Source organism: Lathamus discolor, chromosome 2 (assembly GCF_037157495.1).
Source record: "Lathamus discolor isolate bLatDis1 chromosome 2, bLatDis1.hap1, whole genome shotgun sequence".
In the NCBI taxonomy this organism is placed as follows: domain Eukaryota; kingdom Metazoa; phylum Chordata; class Aves; order Psittaciformes; family Psittacidae; genus Lathamus; species Lathamus discolor.
Window position 1 is genome coordinate 24,197,692 of NC_088885.1, and position 17,009 is coordinate 24,214,700.

The 17,009-nt window shown below is 41.3% G+C and overlaps 1 protein-coding gene across 2 annotated transcripts in view; it reads left to right on the forward strand.

Annotated features, from left to right (window-relative positions):
• Positions 1-4,060: 4,060 nt before the first annotated feature.
• Positions 4,061-17,009, forward strand: part of TGFBR2 (transforming growth factor beta receptor 2) — a 58,223-nt gene continuing 45,274 nt past the window's right edge. The window contains exons 1-2 of one of the 2 annotated variants that reach the window (XM_065666152.1): positions 4,061-4,153; positions 4,325-4,552. In XM_065666152.1, the coding sequence (XP_065522224.1) occupies positions 4,459-4,552 (94 nt within the window). In that variant the 5' untranslated portion in view covers positions 4,061-4,153; positions 4,325-4,458. Of the gene's footprint in view, positions 4,154-4,324; positions 4,553-5,399; positions 5,675-17,009 lie in introns of those variants that run through there. The other variant, XM_065666153.1, reaches the window with a different exon arrangement.

The following is a 17,009-nucleotide window of genomic DNA, read 5'->3' on the forward strand; positions in this document are numbered from 1 at the left end:
CAAATTATTAGGAACAAGTTGAAACCAGCAATTATGCAAAAGAAGAAAACTGCATTTAACAGCAGCTATAATTCTGTGCTCTATGATAACATAAATTAAGAGGGAAATATGATGCAAGCAGTGACACAAGGCACCATAGTTTAACAACTAAGAGGACTATGTATTCTTCGGTGGATTATGCACAAGACAGGCAGAACTTCTACCAAGCACACTGAAAGGCCAATACTCCATGCCAAGTACTCTCAATTTGAAAATTAGCAGGCAAATGTCAGCTTTGTGAACAGAATATTGTGGGGGGCAGAAGTTTTGGGTTGCAAATGATACAGGGTTACAAAATTTGACTTTGATTTGAACTGAAATACCAGAATTTCCCTGAAAATAAACCTCTTCCATAACTGCAGTGAAATCAAAGTGCTGTACATTGCTCCCATGTTTTGTTTTTATATGTAACAAGGAGAAAGAAAAAAAATTTCAAAACTAAATGGACTGCTTCAAAACAAAATCTGATCTGTATCATACCAAATACAACAAAATGGGATGTGTCAACTTTTTCAAAGCAGATTTCTTATTTTTCTCTTGAAAGTAAACAATGACAAAACTTACCCAGTTATCAATGTTTTGATTTCAGTCAAACTACTTATTCCAGCTACATCATTAGTAGTTTTGTCAAGGCAGTATCAGCATACTGTGTACCCAATTGCTGTATTTCATTCACAACAAAAATCACAGGCAGTAACTCCAATGATTGCCAGTGAGTAAACCACCTTGTAGCTTACATTTTATGATGTATACAATTCAAAGAACATTTTCTTTAGGACTCATGTAATCTAACATCAGACACCTAAAAAGTAGATGTCTGAGCTAACTATACTCTCTGCTGTCAGCTCATGTGTCTAGAGGTTTTAAAATACCTAGACTCTTTTCCATCCTCTGGTGGCTGAGGGAATGTAGGTGACCTAATAGCTTGCTGCCACTGTAATGGCAGCTCTATTCATCCTTTGGTCCTTGAACCTGACCAGGGACTAACCCACTACAGTCGAATGAAACTGTTCCTTTAGATGGCAGGAAAGGTGCTAAGTTGTTGCAGTCATATCCCCGAATTTCACTCTAAGGCTAATTCGTAGACAGCTAAAGTAAGGTGAGATGTCTTCACCCTAAGCCACATATGTCAGCTTTATATAGGCACGAACGTTACATTCTGTTAGTGCAGCTGTACAGGCCTTGTTTAATTTTGAGTCAGTGGACCTGGGAAGTAGGTTGTTGTGGAATTCTTAAACAAAGCAGCAGTGGAGCTAATGAGCTAATCAAAATAATGGTTTTACTTCAGCAATTCTTGGCTGTGGGTAGAATGATTTTGGGCTAAAAGTGTATGTTCAGTACAGTGAAACTACAGTAACATTGCAAGTTTTGTAGAAGCTTGAAAGTGTTCTTCATATGAAAATAACGCTGTAGTTCACATGGGATTTTGACAGAAATATGATACTGCAAGATGAGAAATGGCTGGAATAATAAAGAGAGATCATTCATAGTCCATAGTTTTTATGGACTGTTTTTAAAAAGCTGTAACTAAAACTTCAGCAAGAAGCACTTAGCTTGTCTTCACCTGGAGGCCCTGAGGTACAAGAGATGCTAGATTGTTTGTATAATGGGTGTCTCTTTCTGGGGGTCAGAAAGAAAATACAATAGTCATGCTTCAATATTTTGCCTTTCTAAGGAGCAAACTGAAATTAGCTGACCCTTCCTTACCCTGTAAGGCTGGAGTTAATTATTTGCAGCTTTAATCTGTGACTCTTTGAAGCCAGCTCTTTCTTACCTCAGGCTGAGGTTAAATATTCACAGTTTCAATCTAGAAGTCAGAAACTGCCATCTGCAAATAGGGATCTGTGAACTATGAACAAGGAAATGGAAAGAAATGACCAGCTTGGTCTTGTTCTATATATTTTGGTAGTCCAGGAAATCCTGATTAAGCTGCATTTAGGCCTCTAACAGGGAAGCTTGTAATACTCAAAAAGGCAGGACGTGAGCTTTTGTTAACAAGCCTGCCTGGGACGTATCTGTGAATCATTTTGAGTTTACTTCAACTTCCACCTTGACCTTGGTCACACTAAATACTACAAATCATATGGATATCCAGGTAAGATATATTCCTTCCATGCAAAAACTTTCTAGTAGTATCTACCACCCTCAGGGCTCTCTGAACATCCCAAGTACAGCTGTAGCACAATCCAGCATGATGTCTTTGGAAATAAAACCAATGCTTATATGGAGATATCAGACTTCTGAAATCCACCTGTTATAGACTCCTAACTTACTGTGTAACAGGCACCATATCCTCTCATGTGGGAGAGAGGCTGTGATGCCAGGCTGCAGTCAGGGATGTGAGACTACTGGAGACCCAAGTACAGCCCTCCCCAAGGCCTCCATATCCTGCAAGCCCCTCTCCTGTTGCCAGACCCTAACTGACAGACTGGTCAAAAAATGCCTATGTGGAAAAACAGCCATGGCATTCATGCAAAGGAGAGAGATGCAAGTAAGGCAGAGACCAGCCTAGCAAGTCACGCTTGGGTCATGACAGGTTTGATTAGTAACTTTAAATCTGTACTTAATGGCTTTTAAGCTTCTTTTCATATTAGAAGGCAGTCACCAAAAACTAAAACGAGAGATCAGTATACACAGACAACTTTGCAAGCAAACAGCAACTCTTTGGTACCTGCAGCTTGACAGCTACAAGGAGGGAGAAGTGTATACAGCATAGAGTATATACTGATGGAGGCTGAGAAATGCTTTCCCTTAAGTGGATTACTGACAACACAGCCAGCTTCTAGCACAGAGCTGGTGCACAGGAACTGATAAGAACACTCCAGTCTGCGCTCAAAGGGGAGTCCAAAATTTTTCTCAACTCTAGAAGGTGGTGACTGTGTTTAAGCGAATCTTGACTGTATTTAAAGGGGGTGGAGAGAGGAAAATGCTCTTGGAGAGGTTTATGAGAATTTGCACCGTAAACTGGGACTGCACTGTGAAAATAAGCATTTAGGGAGTTTTTAAACCTAAATTTACATAACATCACAGTGAGGGGTTTTTTAACATCTGTTATAGGCCAATCAAATGCATTATGCAAACATTTCCAAATTCATACAGAGTTGATCTGGGACATTCAGAGCATGATTACATATATTCCCCCTGAGGACTTAAGCCTGTTTTCTGAAATAGCCAGATCGGTATGTCTAACTCATGCTGCAACCTACACAAAAGCAAATCATCAGAATTTTAAGACACCCTCAAATTATCCCCAGGTGCATCAGTTTGCCATTCAATCAATGCGCAAACACATAGAGAGGAAGGAAGATTCTAAATCTCAAGACAACTCCTGGCTTTGCAATGGCTGGATTTATAGTGGCAGAAATCTCAGGCCTTACCCAGACTGAGAGTCTAGAGGTCCTGTCTGGGCCATGCAAAACTGGCATTGCCAGTCTGGTCCTGTTCCCTGAATCCTATGTTCAATTTCTCCCTTCTGGAGAAGGCAAAATCTCTCATAAATCTGCTTCAGAGAGGGTTGGAGAAGAACTTGATCTTGTCACTTGGGACCAAGTGCTGCATATCCAGCCCATCTGGGAGGAAAATGCCAAAAAAAAAAAGGTGGTAGGTGACAAGTTGTCTCAGCCAGCTTCAACATGTGCAAGTTGAATGCCCAGCTAGTCTGTGTGGACGTTTCCTGTTATTACCCTGACTTCAGCCTCCCATGGCTTTAGTTCATCTGGGGCTTACGTCCATCTTTTGATACTGCGTCTGCAGAGGGGGAAACAGGCTGCAGCAGCATCGGTAAGGTCGGGAATACGGGTGCAAGGAAGAGCCTCCATGCCTCATATGAAAAGACTGGGCCCTTGTCAACTGGTGAGGAGGAGGAACCGTTCTAGCTGACGTTTTTCCGTGGACCCTGAGCCCCCTCGCAAGCGACGGAGCCACTCCGGGGCCCGGCAGCGCAGGCTGCGGCTGTGCCAGGTCCCCGTCTCAGGGCGGAGGGAGGGAGGGAGGGAGGGAGAGAGGCAGGCGCAGGGCTCCGGGCTGCACGTCGAGGCTGGTCCTGGCGCGCTTGCAGGGGGAGAGCCGGACCTGAGAGGGGCTGGCCCCTGGCAGATGATTGACACCAAACTGGGTGAGGTTTCATGTTAAATAAAAAAATAAAAAAAGGAAAGAAAGAAAGAAAGAAAAAGGGCGAGCGCAGGGGAGGGGGTGGCTGTGGGAAGGGGGAGAAGGAACTACTGTAAGAGTAAGAAAGTCCTGCCCAGCTGTTCGCGAAGTTTAAGATTTCCTGTTTCCCCTGCAGCGCCGAAGTGCCGTGCTCAGTGAGTCACCCGCGGTCCCGAGCCGCGGAGCCGCGCAGCCCGCTCGCAGCCCTGCCGCGGCCTCCCGCTGCCTGCCCGGCCCTGCGCCCCCCTCCCGTGCCGATCCGGCTCCGCGATGACTCCCTGTCTGCTGAGGAGCCTGCGGCGGCTGCTTCTGCGCCTTTCCCTCTGGGTCCTCATGGGCTGCTCGGTCCCCTCTCTGCTTCGGGGTAAGTGCGCGCCGGGCCGGCGCTCCCGCTTGACAGTTGCTGGGGCCGGAGGCAGGAGCGGGGCCGGAGGCAGGCGTCCGCAGCGGAGCAGTGGGGAGACGCGGTTGCTAAGAAAGTTTTGAGGCTGGAAACGTTTCGGGAGGGTTGAGCGTGTTTGTTTATAACCCCGCTCGAAAAGTAAGCGGGGAAGAAAGATTGGGAACCGGAGGGTCCGTCCGTGGAGGGAAGAGCGGGGAGAACACAGAGGATTCGACAGGAAATGCAGCGAAGTCTGGTCCGGCCGGAGGAGCCCAGAGAGGGCAGCTCGGAAGCTGGCTGCTGCCCCAGAGATAGCGGCTGCCCGGCCCTGCAGCTGCGTCTCCTCACCTGGTGCCGACCGCACCATGTGCCGGGGGGACGGCGGGGCCTGGGGAACCGGCCGGCCCCGGCCCGTGCTTCCCGCCCTCTCCGGTGCTTGCTTCGGGTGCAGGATCCAGCCCCCGGCACAGCTTTTGCGATGCCCTCTGGGATGGGCACCAGCTCTGCCTGCACGCCCACGGGGAGCAGGGCGAGAAGGTGCCTCGGCTGCCACCCGAGGCACCATGGCTTGAGCCGAGGCCACAGAGCTGGCTGCTGTGCGACGGGTCAGCAGTTGCTCACCAAAAAGTTGGTTTACATGGGAGTTTTTGCCTACAGTGGAATTAAGCTGTGATTGAGAGCAGCTGGACTGAAAGTAGCATTCATTCATGTAGCACTTGGTGTTCGTGTTGTTTGATTCACTTTTAATGACACTTCACATCCCTTATCTTATTTTTACCAAGACTTCTTTAAATATGTTTTTGAGGCTGTCTTGTGGTATTCTTCATAGGATAATCTGGAAGGTACCAAGAGTTTAAAGTGCTGCTGCAAAAATAAGGTCCCTGCCCTGAGGAGCTTTCAGTCTCCATCCTACCAGTACTAACCCACATATGTGAACTAACATATGTAACTACGGTGTTGGGCCCTAAATCATGTTGCAGCACAACTGGTGAACCTAAAAAGAGAACATCAGATTGCAGCAAAACTACATCTGCAATAATTTTGAAGAATTAAGGAGATTTTCGAGATGTCTTGTGACATCACATGCCTAGTTTTCATCTTCAGGTAAGATGTGTAGACACCTGAGCTTCTACAAACTTTGCTCTGTGCCCTGCGATTCTTCCTTGCTCATGGTCACTAATGATCTCAAAATTGCTGCTGGAACATAACAACATAAAATGGATAGCTTGTGTTGAGCTACTGCCAGTAGGTCCATGCAGTATGAATAACTTCATGTTTCATTCATGATCCTGTCGAAGTCAACAGATATTACATACCTGCAAAGTTGCTCATGGAAGCCTAGGACAGATAAAAAAGAGCAGTTTGAGAATAAGACACCATGGTCTAAAAATAGTATTATGTTAAATTTGAGGTGTGCAGCTTCTTCTTGATTTTGATATCTATTTGTATTATTTCCTATTAATATACTCAAGTAGTGATGGCTTTTATTTTGATCCTAGTCTAATTTTTTTGCAGATTCCCATCACAAAAAGCTTTAAATGAAAAGGTCTATTTTGTTAATCTGGTGTTATCTATTATTATGCTCTTTTTTTTCACTCAACTACTATAGACGGTCTCAAACTACAGGTAGATTTTAAAAATGGACATAGTTTAAGAGTTTGTTCTTTATTCTTGTTATAGGTCCAGTGAGGAAAAACTACATGAATTGCTTACAATTCAGTATTTTTCATGCTGATCTTCATCTACACCCGAGGATAAAACTGGGTAGACCTGTTGTCAGATAATCTATAGCTCCTAAAGTTGTTTTAATAATCCTGGTAGGATTCTGTTGCATGTATAACAAGAAGAGTTGGTCAGAAAACAACAGTTCTGTAGAGGCAGAAAGTGTGAGGTTTGGGTATTGGTTGTTATTTGGCTTTGAAATGAAAACTACAGCTGCCAAATATTTTGGGGAAAACAAAACAAAAAAAGAGATACTTTGTAACAATCAACAACTCATCAGTTCAATGGGAAGGAAGCAGTAGAGATACCAGTCTTAATTACCTACTAAACAGCTGGCTTTTGCTGGTGAAGGGGTTAATAAAAGCCTAGCTAAAATTTCATTTTAACATTCTTCACAGCAAAATATTAGACATGGCACATTCCCATATAGATTCTGGGCAAACCCACAAACTCATGAGCAGGCCCAATAGGAACGATCTACTTTAAAAAATGTGTTCTCATATCCTGTACTACACACAAGTAATTAATTTTTTTTCCCCGTGGAGTGAAGGGACAAGGTGTGATTTTTCTGGAATGATTATGAATGCTGTATTGAGTGTTTAATCAATCAATGGTATGCAAACTAGCAGTTGTCCACATGAGAAATTGACGCTGTTGTGTCCAAGTGAATATGTGACTTATTAAAACCAGAAGTTTGTTCCTTGGAATGATCTGTGTAATAATACTTCATTTCTGAACACCAGGAACTTAATTTCTCCATTCAGCCAAACTCTATTTGCATTATTGTCTCCTTATTTTTTAAAAGCCATATCATAGTTAATTTTATAGTAACAAAATCAAAATTTAGAACTTCAGATGTTTGCAAGAGGGACGTATGGGAACAAACATCTTCATAACATGGTGGAACATGTTTGTAACAGAATCGAATCAAAAATTCCTGCCCACATCAAAACTGGCAAATTTCCAATTATTTCAGGAGGGAAGTAGGAATAGAACAGAGACATTACTGCATTTCTTCTATTTATGGGGTATCCTTGAATTCTAAGCCTTTTATACCTGAAACTTTGAAAGTCATTTTTATTTAATTGCTATTTTGAGCTCCTTGACATTAACATTCAGCTGGTGAATTCCATATAGGAATGGTTTCTATTAAAAAATTATAAGCAAGATCTTAAGCTGATGCAAATGAATATAGTTCCATGAGCATCAGTAAAGTTACACAGAGTTATAGCGCATAAATTTCCTGAAACAGTTTCAAAAGTAATTTCAAAAAAGGGCAATGGAATAATTCATATTTTTTCATATTCATAATATTTTTTCACTTATATTTTATAAATACTATTATATGATCTACATTTAACCAAAAAGCATTGCTTTAAAATTAAATACTTCTTTCTGGGATGACAGTTTCAAAGACATAGTGTGCTATAATGGTGACTGATAAAAGTTGTCATTGTGACAAGGTTACTTCTGAACTTAGGAGAAAAGATGGTGTCAGGCTCTTAGCAGAAGGAAAATTCTTCATGGTTTGGTTTTGAGGGATGGGGGTTTGTCTTTTGAGCGGAGAAAAAAAGAGGGTGGTATCAACGTAGCACCAGTTGTTGGAGTTTCCTATGGTTGTATTTCCTTTGCAGGATATTTTTAAGCTTACATTTTTGCATTTATGGTATAGGAACTTTTTTGTCTCCGTAAGGTATGTCTGTGTTACAGCATTTTGCTAGCATTCACTTTGTATCGCTGTAACTCCTCTAACCTTAGAAGACCTGTGCCTCACTTTATGGTATATTAAGAATGAGCAAAAACAACTAGTTGGGACCACTTGTTACTTTCCTGGGTACTACATAACAGGGTGGATTTATATCAGCTAGGTATGAAATATTATCACTAGTGCTTGATCTGAAAGTGATCCATGCAGCCTCCCCATTGGCTGGCACAGCTACAACTGAGCATTGATGGCACAGTGAAAATTAGGGCTTCCAGCCATCTTTGTGGCCCTGTGGTCCTGGGATCAGTAGGAAAGAGGTGAGTTGTTACAGTTCTGGTCTGCTCGTGGTCCCCACAGTGCCCCTGGTACCTGGTGAGCAGAGGAACAGAAAGATGTCCTGAGGCATGTGGGAGACCAGTGGTGCAGTGTCTCCTTTGCTACATAGAGGCCGTTTGACTCAGGGGAAATTACCAGGTAGGCACATCCTAGGGACATCAGATAGTTTATACTGCCAATGTATTGCAAACTTGTTAAAATGGACTAAGGTATCAACCAGTTTGTGCAGATGTTGGAGAGTTACAAGAGGTTTCCAGCATGGAGTAGTGAAAGCCAGTCCTGTTATGAAATAGAAAGTTGTCTGAGTCTTTAACTCCTTCTGAAGAGATTTAGCACTGAGATTTTGGTTTACTTAATAGGTTTTTAGCCTTAAATTTTGTTGTGGTTAAAGGTGATTTTGTTTCTTTCTTTTTTTTTTTTCTTTTTTTTTATTTCCCCCATAGGATATTGGGAACTGTTTTTTAAACTCTTATAATCAAGAATAAAACAAAAGGTTGCAACAAAATACTCAAGCTTTTTCATGAGCTCTTATTTTGGAAGGTTAAAATAGACCAAAATAAGTCAGAACAAATATGCCTTGGTTTTGACAGACTACTTATAAGTCCTTTTGAAGTTTAACTTCACTGGCAGGTGGAAGTGATAAGAGTTGTATTAAGAAACAGTGGAGAAACCTCTTAGTACAGGAGATAGATTACTTTTACAGCAAAGAGTGAGCTTACATGGGCAGGACATTGTGGCAAATGCCACTGATCTGTATGCCACTGTAAGCAATAGTTAATAATAAATATTTGCAACATTGGGTTCTCAATGACCCAACTTCCACACTTATTTTTCACGGCACATCTTCATTCTGGCATAAAGACAGAGCAGCAGCACCGGCATTGGTTGAGTACAACCATTTATATCCTAATGCCTGAAAACATAGATTTAGTTAGTGTACAGATGTGTAGGGTAACATACGTATAGAGCACAAATTACTTCAGACACCATCCAGTGATGAAAAACTCATCCAAAGTAGTAGTTAGAACTAACAAATTTCACCAGGAGTTGCTTAATTCACAAATCGTTTGTGTCCATTAACTTCTAGGGATTTAAGTAGAATTTAAATTAGAGGGGTCTGCCCTGCAGCCCATATGGGTTTCTGAGTCTAATGTCTGTTTGTTTGCATTGCTGCAAAGTTTAGCAATTGTTTCAGATTTTATGGAACAGTGAAATTGGCAGTGGCAGGAGAAATACTAGTTGCTGATTTGTCCATGTTTGTGCATATTTTATTATTTTGCTTAAATATGCCATTTCCTTGCCTTTCTTTTACTCTGAATGCCATTGTGGTTGCTACAGCTGGAACTACCTGCCCCCCTTTTAATTTCACATAGGTTTCAAGCCTTTTCACCTCTGGGAAGATAGTCTAAAGAAGTAGTTTTCTTTTACTCAAAACAACTGGTATTTAGCAAGAACTTCCTGCTGGCATTCATCCCTGAGTTAATCTGGTTAGAATTAGAGCTGGTTGAGAGTTTTTGACACTGTTTTTCATGGGAAAATGCTGATTTGTCAAAACTGAAACAATTTGTGGAAATGTACCAGTTTCCATTCAACTTTCATCAGGAAACTTTTTTTTTCTTCCTTCCTTTGTAGTCCACAGTGGAATTTCTGATGTAGGAAGACAGAGAAAAAGAAATCATCATTAATCAATAAGTAGAATAATCAGTGGTGGAGGATGGTAGAAAGGCAGGATCAAGTGCCTGGTCTGAATCTGAATGCACATTTGAATCTGGAGCTCCCCCTATCCACCCTCCCCAGGATATTGGAGGGCTGTCACTGTTGTGCATGTACAAACACTCTCACATCCACCACTTCAAATAATTTTGGTTTCACTCTGGTTGGGAATATGAAAATGTATGAAATGTTACATCACTTTGTGGGGCTTGAAAAGCATTTTGCTGATAGTGATTTTTAGGTCAACCTGTAGCCATGTGTTCATTTTCTCCTTGCTTGATGGGAATGACGGTGCCCTGAATGACTGGTTTATTCTGATCTTTGTTTCATACCATAATAATAAGCTGTATTCAGAAATTGCTGTCATGCAAAGGAACCACAATTTTGATTATTAGCAGTCCTGATAGTCTGATTCCAGTTCTGCAGTCACCCAGAGTAGTATTTTGGCAAAAACTTGACAAATGCTAGTGGACTTCAGGAATAGATAGAGGAGTCTATTTCCTCACACTGAAAGCGTCTTCCAGTTTACAACCCAGCAGATGACATGACTACAGTGACACACAGGGTTAATGTTGTGCCTTTGAAACTAATCTAGAATTGAACGTGTTAGAAAGCTGCCTTCTATTTCCTACATACCTTCTGTTTCTACCCAAGGACTTTAGCCCACAGCCTCAAAAGAGCTGTTGCCCCACTCTGTAAGTAGACATCTGAGGTTTAAAGGTAAAAAAGAAAGATGTATCAAGCAGCCAAAGCTGTAAGCTCAGCCAGTCATTTGGAAGTCACACCACATTCTTTCCAGCTTGTTTGTAGTCACCACTAATACAAGTTTTGAAAGATAGCCTCTGCCCTCTGTGCGGTTCATCGGTTCCTCCAAAATATTGCATTGGTATACCCATGGGCTTCATTTAATTCAGTGTTAAAACTCAGTTAAAAAACTGGTCTATGCAGAAGACATTAGAAAATTTATCATGTGTACCCAAGGTTGCGATGGCTTTGTCAGGGCTTAGAGGCTTCCTTCTGTTAGAAAAGCAAGTGAATCTGAACAGGACGTACTTCGAGAGCAGAGGGAAGGTTTCACAGTCTTACTCCTCAAAGAGACATTCTTCAAGTAAAGACCCAAGAGGTGTTCTTACATGCCTCCTGCACTTCAATTGGCCTCTTTAAAAACTAGCATTGTGCAAGTGGAATGCATGCAGAGCCAGATGGTCAGCTGGCATAAATCAGCTTTACTTGGTTGAAGGCAAGGAACCTGGCCTGATTTATACCAGCTGAGAATCTGGCCACAGAATAAATAATAGGCAACTGTATGTTATGAGGCTGTAATTCCCTTGAGGGGGGGTTTGTGATACCGGTCTTACAGAAGCCAAAGTGATATGGTTCTCTTTCTTGGAGCAGGAGTAATATGACTGCAGTATTTTTAACTCCTCAGAATGATAGGAAGGAGAGATTTCAGGCAGTTGAGGGAAAGATGTTTCCTCGCTTCTGTAATGTATCCTTAAGGATTTTGCCCAGGAAGAATCATGGGAGAAGAATTTGGAAGTATGGAGATGAATTGGTTTGGGATAGGTAGTCCCAAGAAAAGAGAAATGAGCAAGAAGAATGATTTCTCATTGAGACCAGGCCTTTCCTTCAAAAACACTTGGGTACATGTCCCAGTCTGTATGGAAACTGAAGCTCCCTTATCACTGATAAGCTGCTAATGTTGGTGTAAATAGTAAGGAAGCAAAGTAGAGAGTGGGAAATGAGAACTAAGGGGCAAGCTCCTCCTTAGTATGTGGATGTGGTTTTTAATTTTGTTTAACATTTCACCCAGAAGGGTCATAAGTGAGCTGGTATTCATACTATTAGATTAGAAAGAAAAGAGGGTTCAGTTAGATTGTCCAAGGGTTAATCTGTAGTTCTCCTGGGTCTAAATATTTTAGACATGATTTGCAAGTGAGCCACCTCCTTCTGGTTTTAATCCTGCTGTGGATTCTGCAACCCAGAACAGGAGTAAGCGCATTATGCATATACGTCACCTGTTGGCATGGTTAGGTGGTGCCTGGGGCTTTTGGATGATAATGTGGTAATTTTGTTGATTTCATCTCACTAATATAAGCACATTTTTAATGTTGCTGCACAAAAGGGTGAACTTTGAAATAGACCACAGATGATTAGTAATGGATTATCACTTGTGGTTATTTCCAGGGAAGGAAGCAGAAGCAGCTGTCCAGGATTCTTGTGTGTCTTGAGATGCTGGTCTGATCTGATCCATGAGGTCTAATTAGTAGCTCAGATGCTATTGACAACTCACCATATAAAGCTTCAGAACAGCAGTGGTTTGGATAGCATGGCTTAGGCAACAGTGTAAGAACAGTCTTAGCGCTCAAAGGGAGCTGTATTTTCTCACCATGTTGACTGCTCCCCAGTTCTCAGTGTTGCCTAGCTGTCCTGACCAACATCCATATGCTTTGGAAGCTATATGGCTGGAGCAAATCTGAAGTCATAGTTACATCAGGTCTTAGCATACCTTGTGCACTTAGAGTGCTCCAGAGGAGTGTAAATAACTTCTGCCCATTAAAGCGCATGCTTGGGGAAATATGGTAGATGTACACTTTTTTCCTTCAATTTTTTTTATCTCCAACTACCTAGTCTCTTAAAATATTCCTTCATTAGACATTAGGCAATTTCAAACCACTGCTAAAGGGAGGTCTGTAGCTGCCATGTTTATTTTACTTCAACTCACTATAAAGCTAATTAACATGAAGTGGCACTTCTCTTTTATCCTGAACAAGACATTACATAGGCCTTTTTTAAAAAACTTTTCACCCTGAAATGCTCTGCGTTGTAGAAATAGAGATAAGTAAGACTATTTTTTTCTTTATGTTATCAATAGTGACAAGATGGAAAGACAATAAAATCACATGCAGGAGTTCAGCATCTGATGATGATAGTTGGTTGCTTCCTGCTCTCAGGATGCTGCCCCCTCAGCTCCCTAGCTATCTTAAGCTTTCCTGTAACATGACTGGGTAGTGACTCCAGGGTGTCCCATTCTTTTTGAGAAATTCATAGAAAGAGTGCAGGAATCAAGAAGTAAATCTTTGTGTGTTTCACTAATGTGGAGAATTTAATGAGGTTCTAAACAGCACAAATTTGTCAATTTGTGATCAGGAACGCATGAAGATTTCAAGAGAAGAGCTGTCATATGCAGGTGGTGGTAGATCCTTCATTTGGCTGGCTCTCCTCTCAAGCATGCAGCAATAATCCTTCTCATTTGTCTCCTGCATACAAGGAGATCTATGACCACACAGCACAGTGACCGTGCTGTGGCAGTTGGCCAGCTGCCCTGCTGTATACCTTCAACCTCCCCACAGTTCCCATTACCGATTTTCACGGTTGCATTGCCCTCTATTCCTACAGTGGCTGGAGCCTTTGCCCAGAAATTGGGAGGTCCATGGTCACGTCATTCCTCAGCCTGAGAGCATCTGAACTCCATCAGAGGTGGGCTCTGAGAGGAAGGATCCTTGCTGGCTGAATCTGTACAGGGCTTTCAAGGCAACACTCTACAGAGAAAGGGTTGACATGTGTGCGGGTGGTCCCCTGAAGCATGTCAGAGGAGAAGAAAGCCTATTCCCTGATGGATTCATTCATTATTCCAGCCCCTGCAGGGTGACTGATGCTCTCTCCAGGGAGTTCACAGCACAACAAAGAGAGACTTTACATACAGATTTCTTTTTTCCTTTTTAAACTGAAAACAACCGTTTCTCATCCTCATGAAAAGATCAGAGAGGTCCATGTAATAGTCATGACTTGGTAAGCCTCTTTGTTGAAGCTTTCACAAAGTAACTAGGTCAGGAATATGTGCTTCTGGGCTATTGAATTTCCCCTTTTCCTCTCAGTCTGTTCTTCCATTTCCTCACCCAACTTTACCACAAGGGAATGCCTTAAGTCAAAAATCTGGGAAGCTGATCCTTTTATTGCATTTGTAGTCTTCTCATCTGGTATGACAGTGCCAGGCCATCAGGCTTGCGAAATTGGCATAGTCCATGTTTGCATGTAAACAGCAATACCACATTGTCTGGTTGTAACTAAAGCCATATCTGCTCTCTCTTTGAATCTGGATAATAGAAACGGAGACATTCAGCAGGAAGAGATTGATGAACTGTTCTGGAAAAGAGAATACAACAAAAAGTGTTTCTTCATCTTTGTTTTCCTTTCTCCATCAACTCCTTTCTCACAAACTTCTTTCATCTCACGTTTTTAGACTTTTGCCTTGAAGTTTCTGCCTGTCTGGGGGGGTTTGCTGTTCCCATTCTGAGGCCACACTGATACTGTGACTGTTAGTGCAACAGGGAGCCTAGAGCGTCCTATACGCACGTCTCCTACCTTTAATGTGTATAATGGAAGATAAAAATGTGATTCAAATTAAATAACCAAAATCCAGGAACATGGGATTCAGAATGAGAACTCAGGCATATCCCATGTAGATTTTGAATTGTTTAAAAAATAGGCACTTGACCCTAGAAGGAAGATTTCAAAGTACCTATGTTAGGCAGGGAAGTTCCTCCTATATGTGGCGGAAGGGGTTAGAGGCTCATTCTTTTACATGGGAGGAGGAGGCAAGACTTGTTGGTGACTTGTAACTGACAACAGCTTTTTCATCTTGACCTATGGTTAAAACACTGAGTTAGGAAGTGAGAAGCCTGTCCTCAGTCTCTGGAGACCCAAACCCAGATCTCCAGCTTCCCACTATTTCATCCATTGTCTTTTTGATGCCACCATTAAACTTCAATGCAGGTATTTGTATTAGAATTTCCACAGCTTCAACTAGTTCTGCTTAAGATGTGGCAAAAAAATTAATGCATTGATGTGTTAATTACAGTTTCTATAGACAATTATAGAACTTGTGGGAAATGAACAGAGAATGTTTCAACACTCATCTATTGTGATTGGGAAACTGAGATTCAAAGACAGTTGTAACTGCTGTTATTTCTCAACAGAAAATCTGGATTAAAGCCCTCAGAACAGCCAGAAATTCTTGTCAGCCTTAAATGCCCTGCCAAGTTCAATAAGATGCAATTAGCATTTTTTTCTCCCCTACTTTTCTCAGGTTAAGAGGCTATGTGCTAGGAGCTGCCAGGGAATGGTTAAGGCACAAATAAGCTTTGGTAGCTTGCTTGATTTGACCATTTAAGGCCTAACTCTTCCCTCAGTTGTCTAGATATATATTACTCGCCATTCAGCCAACTTGCATTTCCCCTAAATTTGCTTTTTTGTTCTGGTGACTTACAGTATGATTGTCAGGCACACACCTGCTGGTGGTTTGAATTCAGAAACATATTGGCCTTCTCATGGGTGAAAGTGGGTAGCAAATGCTAGAAGCAAACCACTAATTATTTGAAGTGAACTGTTAAACATCAGCTAGTAAAATTCAACATAGCAGCACTCAGAAATCACAGATTAGCATCTGCTGAAGATCTTATCATTATTAACTAATACATGTGACAGTAAATATTTTTTGTCCTGTGGTAGTAGGATGAGGAATCTTATGCTGTTGCCAGAAATTAACTGCAGCATTTAAAGGTTTATGAAGTGTCATCATATTTTGCTTTTCATAGTTCTCGGTTGTTAGAAAAAAAATATTGAAGTAATTGAATGAATTTTAATTCAGATGAAAATTAAAAGGCAATGGAAGTTTTGCTTCTGAGCTGCTGCTTCATGTGCTTGATCTTGTGTTTCTGTCTTATCTCTTCTCAGCTTTCTCCCTGAAACAATCCTTTCAATAGACATAATTGCTTCCTAGACATTTCGAGTAGTTTTTTCTTTGCAATTTTTCTTCTAAACAAGCTTGTAAGTATAGATGCTGTCAGAGTGCTGGTGAAAGATTATGGTCTTGAGAATGATTTAAGATATAGTTTGAGTACTGAAATAATGGGTTTACAGAAATGCTAACTATAACTAGAGTGACTGGGAAGGGAAACCCCTAGAAATCCAACTCCATGTGTATATTTCACACTTATAATTTTGTTCTGCCTCATCTTAAACAAAATGTAAGAGCCTGCTGTGTCTCATACATCTTCAGGCAGGTAAGCTAAACATTTTAAACTCGTGAGTTCCTCTCCACTAAGCTGCAGCTAATGTAGGAATGTCACTTTATTTTGCAATGGCAACCCTGCTGGCAGCTGGCTGTTGCAAGCAGTGAGTAATAAATTGTCATATGGAGTGAGAATTGTTGCATTCTTACATGCAGATTTTTTAGTGTCCAATTTTTTAATGTGGGGGCTTACCTGCTGTACCATGCACACATGCATGTACACACACATGTCCTTAAAATATTCGGTTTCATGGTATAGTAAATGAATCCTTCACTCATGATTTAGAAATTATGGCAAAGATAAGGACCTTTCAATGAACTTTCAAGTGACGTGTTTGAGGGTGAAACACCTATTTATTTCAGAACAGACAGGTTTCACCCATGGCTTTTATTTTCCTTTAAGCCTAGTAAAATTTCAGCCTCAAATAGAAATGAAAGTGCTGATTACTCTTTCCCTTCTTTCAGCTGGATGGTATTGCCAGCTAATGATTCATAGTCTCAAAGGTAACTGGAGGGAGTCATTTGCAAATGCATTAAAAGGAACAGCTAATACTGGGGGGATATGTTAGCAAATTTAGGTTTCACAGATAAAGGAGGTACAGCTTTGTTGATAGAGATACTTCTTAAGCAAGAAATCTGATAATTTGCAAGCAACATGCCTCAGCAGTAGGATTTCTGCAACATAAATCAGCAAAAGAAAGTTTTCTTAAGCTTGAATATCATTAGAAATGTGCATTTTTATGCATGTGCCCTTTTCTCAATACTCAGTGTATAATTCCCATTAGTGGTTGTGGAAGTTAGATGCATCTATCAAGAGAACATATCCCCAGGGTATTAAATTCTGTTATTCTGCTTCTTTGCATGTAACTTGACAGAGACAAATATAACCA